The sequence below is a fragment of the Rhinopithecus bieti genome, unplaced genomic scaffold, assembly GCF_001698545.2.
Source record: "Rhinopithecus bieti isolate Rb0 unplaced genomic scaffold, ASM169854v2 scaffold_41257, whole genome shotgun sequence".
In the NCBI taxonomy this organism is placed as follows: domain Eukaryota; kingdom Metazoa; phylum Chordata; class Mammalia; order Primates; family Cercopithecidae; genus Rhinopithecus; species Rhinopithecus bieti.
In genome coordinates this window covers 233,078-242,925 of record NW_016816833.1, presented here as the reverse complement: position 1 = coordinate 242,925, position 9,848 = coordinate 233,078, and the positions used below count along the sequence as shown (strand labels likewise).

At 37.6% G+C, this 9,848-nt stretch overlaps 1 protein-coding gene across 1 annotated transcript in view; it reads left to right on the top strand.

The window, feature by feature from the left end:
* Nucleotides 1-9,848, top strand: part of LGR4 (leucine rich repeat containing G protein-coupled receptor 4) — a 112,613-nt gene that overhangs the window by 81,078 nt on the left and 21,687 nt on the right. Inside the window, 2 exon segments of the mRNA XM_017855301.1 lie at nucleotides 3,156-3,227; nucleotides 4,501-4,572. Of these exon segments, the coding sequence (XP_017710790.1) occupies nucleotides 3,156-3,227; nucleotides 4,501-4,572 (144 nt within the window).

The window sequence follows — 9,848 nt, the reverse complement described above, 5'->3', positions numbered from 1 at the left end:
TTTTTTTTTTTTTTTTTTTAATGAGCCCAGCACAATAGGCTGAACTCAAGGAAAGCCCCATAGATACAAGGACATTCAAGACTCATGTTAGAGACAAAAGAATAATAAGAATCCTGCAACAGCCTTAGTCTGTTTATAGTATTTCTTTTTTGGAGGACTCTAGCTTTTTAACACTTGGAAGAGCAATCATAGGGCTATCTGAGGCCCTGGAGAAAGATGACTACTGCCTCTTATGGCTCTTGTGGTGCAATATGATCTTTTAAAATGTGACCTTTTAACCACTTTGCATTACAGCTGTGAACATTATCAGTTGAATTTAATGAGTGAGACAGGTCCCTTTGAGATTGCTTGTACCAAGCTTGCACTAAGGTAGACTTTGGGATGCTATGGCGTCGGAATGGTGAGCATTTTCAAGGAGGAGCTTCTGAGAAAGCAGTTTCTAGCTAATGAATTGGCACGTCGGTGGGTGGTAACAGAAGTTTGAGATGCACACCCTGCTCTTGAAGGCATTTGTACTTGGCCCACAAGACTAATATACAAGAAACAACCAGTAGACGGTAGCTTGTGACCAAGTTTATGAGCTCTGAGTGTTCGTGCATAGGGCACATTTATAAGAACTGAAGCTTTCGCCGGGCGCGGTGGCTCAAGCCTGTAATCCTAGCACTTTGGGAGGCCGAGACGGGTGGATCACAAGGTCAGGAGATCGAGACCATCCTGGCTAACACGGTGAAACCCCGTCTCTACTAAAAAATACAAAAAACTAGCCGGGCGAGGGTGGCGGGCGCCTGTAGTCCCAGCTACTCGGGAGGCTGAGGCAGGAGAATGGCGTAAACCCGGGAGGCGGAGCTTGCAATGAGCTGAGATCCGGCCACTGCACTCCAGCCTGGGCGACAGAGCGGGACTCCGTCTCAAAAAAAAAAAAAAAAAAAAGAACTGAAGCTTTCAAGAGAAGCAGCATTGCAGTTGGGTGTTTAAGGGGGTACAAATGAGGTTGCTAGGTGAAACATTTAAAAGATGTAGTGCTTTGGGAGGCCGAGGCAGGCGGATCATTTGAGGTCAGGAATTCGAAACTAGCCTGGCCAACATGGTGAAACCCCGTCTCTACTAAAAATACAAAAATTAGCTGGGCGTGGTGGGCGTCTGTAATCCCAGCTACTCTGGAGGCTGAGGTAGGAGAATCGCTTGAAGCCAGGAGGTGGAGATTGCAGTGAGCCAAGATTGCACCACTGCACTCCAGCCTGGGCGACAGAGTGAGACTCCGTCTCAAAAAAATAAATAAATAAAATAAATAAATAAGTAAAAAATGTAGTGGTAAAGCTGGCTAGTCTAGAACCAAGAGCATTTGCTAAAGAGAAATATTTTAAAATGGAAGCAACTGAAGAGGCCTTAAAACCGTCTTCAGTCCCTTGTTTTACTTCTGGTGGGCCCTGGGAGGTGAAGGGCTACAAGGCTGACGGCACAAAAGCAAGCTGTTGTGAGCCTGGGTTATGGGGAAATGTTGAAAGGCAATGCAGTGTAGAATGTAGGTGCTTGGATGCCTTGTGAGAAACAAAGTGCATGGTGGGAGGACTTTTTAGGAAGAATTTAGTTTAGGAGCATGAACTGTGCTAAACTTGGTGGTATTGCCTGAGAATCCAGCATTGTTATTCTTGCCATTGAAAAAATAATTCTTCATACCCCTTTTCTGGGTCTTTTGACTGTTTGCTTTCCTGTCCCCTTCCCGCCCCCTATCTTCAGTGCAATCGCCTCTGTGTTAATGTTAGGTAAGGATTACACTTCCCAGGGCAATTTGCATTTTATTAATAGGTGGAACACCACTTCAAGAGGAAACAATGCATCTAAAAGTAGAGCTTCAGGCCACAGTGACTTCAGATTTTAAGGCCGGTAAAATATCTTTCTTGTATCCCTAAAATCAGGATGTATAAGTGGAATAGATTAGAAGAGGAGAGGGGGGAACCTAAAGATGTTGTGTGTCTGGCACTTACTAGGTACTCATTTTTAAATGAATGAATAAATTGATGAATAAGGCTTAGGGATGCAGAGGTTTTAGGGAGGGAATAGGAAGAATAGTGGAAATGCATACCTTTTAAAGGAGGGATTATAAACATTAAGTTTTATAAATTTTTAAACTTAAAAAATTTAATTATAAATTTTAACAGAGGAATTTTAAAGGAGGACTTGGTGACTATGTGGTCCTGAGACATGTGTGGAAAAGAGCATTAAAAAATATATATACACAGTTACAGAATCTAGCTGGTTAGGAGAGTATCCCTGACAGAACCAGGAACCAGGAGTGTCCTGTGTTTGATCATATGAACACACAATCATCATTTTGGAGGACACATTTGAAAACTCCCCTTCACTTCACCTGTCTACAAGTTAACTTACGTGAATCACTGCCCTGCATCCTGATTCTTCTCCCTAATATCTTCTGTTCAACTTTTTCTTCTATTTCTCGATGCCCAGGGAAATGGGAGGAAAAGTAGGGCTCAGAATGAATTGGGTGCCCAGATTTCTTACAAAAGGATCCAAAGAATTCTTATCCTTTCCTTATTCTACTTTTATCCCCACTTGAATTTGTCATGTCAATATTTCTTTAGGAAAACCTGATTACTTCAGAAAAAAAAATATAGGCCATTGTTTGGAAAGTTATGCTTTCAGTGACTCACTTTTTGTCTCTCTTTTGCACTGGATATGCTGCCCTTGGTTATGCAGAGATAACAGGCTGACTTGCCTCCCAAAAGCATTCTTCCTTGACAGACTGGTTTGCTCTAATCTGTATAAACACTCTTGCCTGCTGACCAGTAGTCTTGTATTTATGAGGCCCTTAGAAAACACTGCAAGCTGCAGAGTGACCATGAATAGCAAACTTAATTTGGTTTAATGTGTTTTGGCTTGCTTGACCTCACCAGAATAAAAATGTGCCTGCTTAAATTATTGTATTGGGACTTAAAAAAAAAATTCTAGAGACATTTATCTCATTGGAAGACTTGCAGGATCATTTTAGCAAGGGTTTAAGTCCACGTTTAATGTCAGATAGACTTGAGAAATGTTTAACATAGAGCTTTAATCACAGATTAGGTTTTTGTAAATTCGGAATTTTAAGTCTGAATCACTATCTTTTTTTCTTGCTACTTTTTTTTTTTTTTTTCTAGACAATTGGCGGGCAACGACCTTTCTTTTATCCACCCAAAGGCCTTGTCTGGGTTGAAAGAACTCAAAGTTCTGTAAGTAATGCAATTTTAGAGTTTCACAGCTGGCTGTGTATTTTCTTTCTGCATAGTCAACATGCTTGGAACTAGGTTAAGCACAGTTTCTTTTAGTTCAGGATTAAAAGATTTAAGGAGTGGCCAGTGGGGAGTGTGGGAGGCTAGAGGCTGATTTGGGCAACCCTGCATCTAGATAACAAAAGTTAAAACTCTAACTAATAGGTATTCTGACCTCCAGCATATTACAGTTGAATGTTAGACTTTTTGGGTGCCTAATGCATTGAAGCAAACCCATACTTAAGTTTTACTGGTAGGGTTTTGTTTCTACTTATAGCTCTAAGAACTTTGAATTACCTGACCCTAAAAGGGAAAAAGGCTTACAAGCGCTCCAAATGTTAAAATAATTTTAGAGCTCGAGGGAATTCAGATGCCTACAATTTATATAGCCAGCGAACGGTGAGGAAATAAATTCCTGGCAGTGGTCAGGAGCCTGGAGTGTGGCAGATTAGGAAACAGGGGAACTGACTGCCCCCACTTCTGCCACTACCATGCTGGATGACCTTCAGCAGGTCATTAGACCTCTCTGGTTCAGTGAGCTAGGTGGGACCTTTATCTCGTCTATTCTGTGGTTATGATTCATGTCAGGCAGTCATTTTATTAATGTGACAGGAATGGCTTCAGGCAAAAAATCAAAAGGATTTCATTTTCAGTATGGATCTATGCATCTATTTGGCAGGCCCTAACTAGTAGATGATCAAAGCTCTATTTCTCTTCTGGCCCCACATGTATTGAGGACATTGCTGCTGTTCCTTAAGAGCTTGGGATCTGCCATCCGCTTGGAAAAATTGGCTTTACCTGATGTCCATGTTTCCGGGCTCTGCTTTATTCCAATTTGAAAAGGCATTAGGCATTCCAACGGATTTGCTTATTATACCTCCCAGTTAACTTGTTATAGCTCCTAATTAACATTAACTGATAGTACCCAGGATGATGAACATTAACTAGAGTGCCTTAATTACCAGAAACAAAATCACCCTTGGAAACGTGGATTACCCAGCAAGTCTGTGTTAGGGCATGGCTTGGGATAGCAATATAGGTTTGCTTTCTGGCTTTACAACAAGTGCTTCCTAAAGTTTTGCAATTCTCTTGTCTTAGATGCTTTCCACCTCCGCCTCCCCCCACATTTTCACATTGGAAATATTTTTTGGAAAAAAAAAAAAAGGGCTCTGAATTTTGCTAAGAAAAAATGTAACTATCACTTGTTACTCACTAACCAAAAATTTTCTTTCAGAACGCTCCAGAATAATCAATTGAAAACAGTACCCAGTGAAGCCATTCGAGGGCTGAGTGCTTTGCAGTCTTTGTAAGTAACTTCTTGATTTCTTGACTCACCAAGAGACTACTTTGGCTGTTAAGGGTGTAAAGAACTGGAATCCTAAGGAAAGAGGAGATTTATCCTTTCATCTGAGATGAAAACAGAGATAGCTAGTCGATGTTATCAAAATGTCCTTTGGTGAGGGAGAAGGAGGTGGTTCTGTTTACCTCCTCTCTTGTCCTAGAGGCTGAGAGAAAACTACTAGGTATTCACTGCTGGGTGTACTTCCATGAACTTGTGCACAGCTGGTGATCAGCACCTCTTTGGAACCAGTTATATGTGTACAGAAGTTTTAGTGTCTTGTGCCTTGACTGTCAAGAAACAGCCACAAAGAGGTTTCTGTTTCATGTGGTAATGATAATCAGAACAAATTGATTGTACTTCCTCAATGTGGTCAAGGGAACTTCTCGGAAAAAATGAAAAAGTATTCTTCAAAACAGGGAACTTCATTAGCTTCTACTAGAATAATGAATACAAATTTGCATTGCCTCACTTCATGTCCTAAATACCAAATACAATGGGACTCGGGGGCATAGTTTCTCTAAGTGTGGTACTTTGACCACGCTTTGCAACAGACTCACTAGGGGGAGATTGCTAAAATGCAGATCCCTAGGCTGTAACATAGAAGTAATGCTGGTTTTCTTTTTAAAGGTAGAATTCAGAAGTCTAATTTTAAATAGCAACCTCCCCAGAAGCACTCTGAATAAAAAATGTTAATAGTTATCACCCTTATGTGTGCTGGTATAAAATTGCATTTTAGTGACATAACGTATTTGTATACGAATTTGTCTCTTAGGTTTTGTATTATACTTGGAAATAACTGCAAATAGTAGGAAATGCGCGCAAGTTAGAAAATATACGGTGAAAATGATTGAGCTGCTTGTCCCATCAGTTTGCTAACATAAAGCCATTTTTCACTGCACCAAAGAGACATCCCTGGAAATTATAAATTATAGCTTACTATTTGATTTTAGATTATTCTAGTAGTTAATGAGCAATGAATGTGAAAATAAAAATATATGCTGTAAAGTTAAACTTTAAACTGTATCTAACCCATAAACAAGGAATATCCATATCCATGGTGTTGGCCATTTAATTCTTAGTTCAAATGGAAGTTTAATTTAAGGTGGTCTGTATTAAGTAGCTCCCTTCACTAAAATGGTAGGTTATGGAATATAAGGATTTGTTTTTCACCACAGCTAATTGAGTAGGTTCTAGGTAGACGCTTAAAATGAATCAGTGGGAATGAGTTCCCTTATAGAAATGTTACTTGCTGACTTCACACACTCTCTCACCTCGGATAGATGTACACGGGGCAAGTCATCTAACCTCTCTTGGACCTGAATTCATCAGACATTTTAAATAGTTATATTTTCTTTTGCTTCTTAAGAATGTATTTTACTTCAAGACCTTCATATTGAATTGTCATTTTGTAAGATTTCATAATCAAAATACTCAATTATTTTGTCTAGTTTAAAGGGTAATAAAGAGAAGACTAAAATCTTACTTTCAACTGTAGAACAGAAAAATTACCAAGAAAACATATAAATATTCTAATTTGTGGTCAATAAGTACATTAAAGTACATGAGACATTTATTGGTAATGTAGATGATTTAAAGTGGTGTTTTTCACAGAAATCATAGGTTTCTCTTTCATGTTTTAAAAAAGCATACTGTACTTATCATTCATGGAGCAAGTTGCTTAGTTTAAATTATCTCTAAAATTGGGATGAGTGTATGGAGTGGAGATAAAACCAACTTTTTTTTTAAAGGCATTGAGATGTTTTCATATATATCAGAAACACAAGGATCTGCTATGTGTCAGGCCTGTTTTCTTTAAGAAGGAAATGTTCATGCATTTGTTAGTAGAGTGGGTGCAGTGGTGAAGTCAGATACAGTTGAAGTTCTCTCATGGTGTAAAACAGTCTTATCAGCACTTGAGTCATTTTGAAAATCTGTTCTTCAGATCTGAATTACATGAAAGATTTCATTGTGGTTTTGAATAGTGCTTAAAAGAAGCAAAGTTCATTAGGGATTGAAATTGATCAGAAGTGGTTTGATGCAAGTGTATGTTTGATAATGACTATAAAATCTGAAAGCCAATTGTTGATACTAATAAAAAGGTAGCATAATTCCCTCCCATAAAACTAAAATGACTAAAGCATTACCTCAGCAGAATATTAAAATGACATGTCATAATTATCTCCTCTAGAAATTTTTTAACATCAGATTACATTTTATTGACTATTAAAATATCTCAAAGATTAAATTTCCTAGGTTTTCTCAGTTTTAAAATGTGTTTATAATACTTACATTATTGGTAAGTTAGAATAGAGAGAAAGGAGATCTTTTGATTATACAGGTGTTTATTGATAACAAAGACTTTCAGCAGTTAAATATCTGCATTTAATATTATTTTGTTACTGTAGTTTGTTTAGACAAGAAATTTAAAAATACATGAGTCTCTGTCAATTGTAAAATTGGCTTTTGAGAATAGAAAATAGAAGCATGTTTTCCAGACAAAAATAACAAAGAAATTGAGTGAATAAATGTTATTCACCGTTAAACAAGAAAGCTAAATAAAGCAATAGTTTATCTCTTACCACATGGAGTTTAAATAGAAAAATACCTTGAATAAACCTTCATATTCTTTCCATTTTGTGAGATAGCTGATGCTTTTCAGCATCTACTTAAAGAATTATAGTATTTTCTTCATCTGTTAGTTAGGATGAATACTAATAGCATAGATCATTGCTACAAAGCCACACTGAGACAGTGCTCTGAAGCACTGGTCTCAGTATAAGTACAGACTCTTCGCTTTTATGGGTGCCTCACCACACCTACATGTGAATTGAGGGATAAGGATTAACCATGTGAGTCACCACAAATTGTTTTTCTCATTTAACCTCTTATTTAAGAGTTTCATTTTTCCATAGTTCTTTTAATCTCTACTTATGTGAGACTTCACAATTTTTGGAAATTTCTAGTACAGAGGAAATTGTGTCTGTGCTTTTATTGTTGTATTAGGCTATTTTGTTGTTGTACCTATGCTATTTTGTATAGAAGATAGTTTTATTACTGTCTTAGCTCAAAACTCACCTAGTTTTCTAGCAGTAAGTTAAGGCCATCTTTTTTCCTTGATGACACAGAATTCACAAGAGTTTAAAGGTTCTATACAGTACTGAATTTATATTAAAAAGGCACTGACAGCTTTCCTTATTATACTATTTTCTGTATCAGTAGAGGCATTGTAGGTATTTGGAGGTGCATTACATACTATTTTATTGAATAGGAATATATATAATTGATATGATAAAATAAACAATTTAAACTTTTCAACTGCGGTAACACTAAGGAACTTCAAATTGTAAAGAAAATACAACCCAAACCGCTTACCTGGCCTATAGGGACGTATGGAATGTGGACCCTATTTGCATCTACAGCTGTGTCTTCCTGGGACCTCTACTCCCTTCCTGCTGTGTTTTAATCACTCATACCTTCTGGGAGTTGCTGGATCATACCAGCAACCATTCTGCTACTGGGTCTTTCTGCCTTGGCTCTTTCCTTTGCCTAAAACACTCCTTGCCCAGCTCCTACTTTGACTCGTTCTTGCTTTTTCTTTAGGTCTCACTTTAAATGTCACCTTCTTAGAAATACTTTTCTTGAGTAACTACCCTCCTCCTCAGAGTCCATCAGTCTGTAACCTCAGTGCCCTGTTTATCTACTCCAGAGGTACTTTATAAAGAACTTCGTTATCATTTTGTGACTTGTTTATTATGTTGTATGTCACCTCCGCCACTGGAATATCGGTCTCTTGAGGACAGGCCTCATGCCTGTTGTATTCACTATCTTATCCTTTGTACCTAACAGGATGCTCAATTTAACTGTGTTGAGTGAACTGCAGGTAATTAAGTTATCTACAAGTATAATTTAGCTACATTAATTATTTATTTATATAATATGCTTAATTGTATGATTATGTGTTTAAGTCTTTTTCTTCCTAAGAATGGAAAAGTTCCACGAGGGTTGTGTGTGTGTGTGTGCGTGCACGCACGCGTGCACACATGTTTGAACACATTCCTATCTGCTCATTAAAGCAAATCTCCTAAACAGCTCTATAGGCAGTACTTTGCCACTGTGTAGCCAATACTTTGCCAGTCTGTTGTGTAAAAGTTACCTGTCTCAGGGCAAGTTCTAGAAAGTCCCAAAAATAAACAAGTCTAAAAATGTGTGTTTCTAGATAGATTCTTAAGGCAGCTGCTCAGTGTCCTAAGCTCTCCCTTTTCGACTGTTCTTTCAGATATCTTGACTATTAGAAAGAAAGCTTCCATCAGATACTCACCAGGACCAACAGTCTTTAACCCATGCTATTCCGTCATTAGGAAGGGAAAATGCATCTGGGGCTGGGAGCAGTTAATTGGGACCAGGGACCCAGAACTTGACTGTGGTGGAAACGGACAATTATGGCAGGAACTGAAGTTGGAACAGCATAAGGAAACAGGAGGCACAAAAACCACTCTAAAAATCGAAAGTTGTCAAACTATTTCTTTAAAAGATGCTGTCATTTTGAATTTTAACCAGTTTTTTTGTGTGTGTGTGTTCTGTAATTTTCACAAAGAGGTTCAAGGCTGTGACGCATGAATATAAGTAATGAAGATGCATCAACAAGGGATTTGTGAGGAAAGCTGTGATTTGCCTGGCACATAGTGTCCGTCATCATATTAATAGCAGATTGTCTTTGTGTTGAAAAGCAATTATTCCAACAATTACATCTCGTTGTGCCAACAATAGGACTTAGTTTCCTGATTTTCAGACAGGGACTTAATTTTAAATATTAGTAATCCTATTAGTAAGGTGTTCTTAATTCCAAAATTTTTGGAAAAATTGAAGAAGCTTTTAAGCCACAGTAACATTGATTTGAGGAGCTGCTTGATTTTTCCAACAGATAATTTGACCTTTTCTTAATAACTCTTAATTTTAGCACACTGATTTTCAAAAGCACTTAACGGCTAAGAGAAGAGGAAAAGTTGCTTTGCCTGTACATGACACTTACATTTTTAACTTGCCTAGAGGTAATAAGGATGATTGAAAATCTATTTAGATTCTTTATTGCTATACAAAAATTTTAAGTATTTTCTAATATTTCCCTTTGGTACAGAATCAGAGTAGCAACTAAATTTAATGTCTAATATTAGTTATAATGTAACATTGGAAGTAAAGTAGCTTATTTGGTCAGCTTAGTTTCTTCTTTTTTTTTTTTTTTT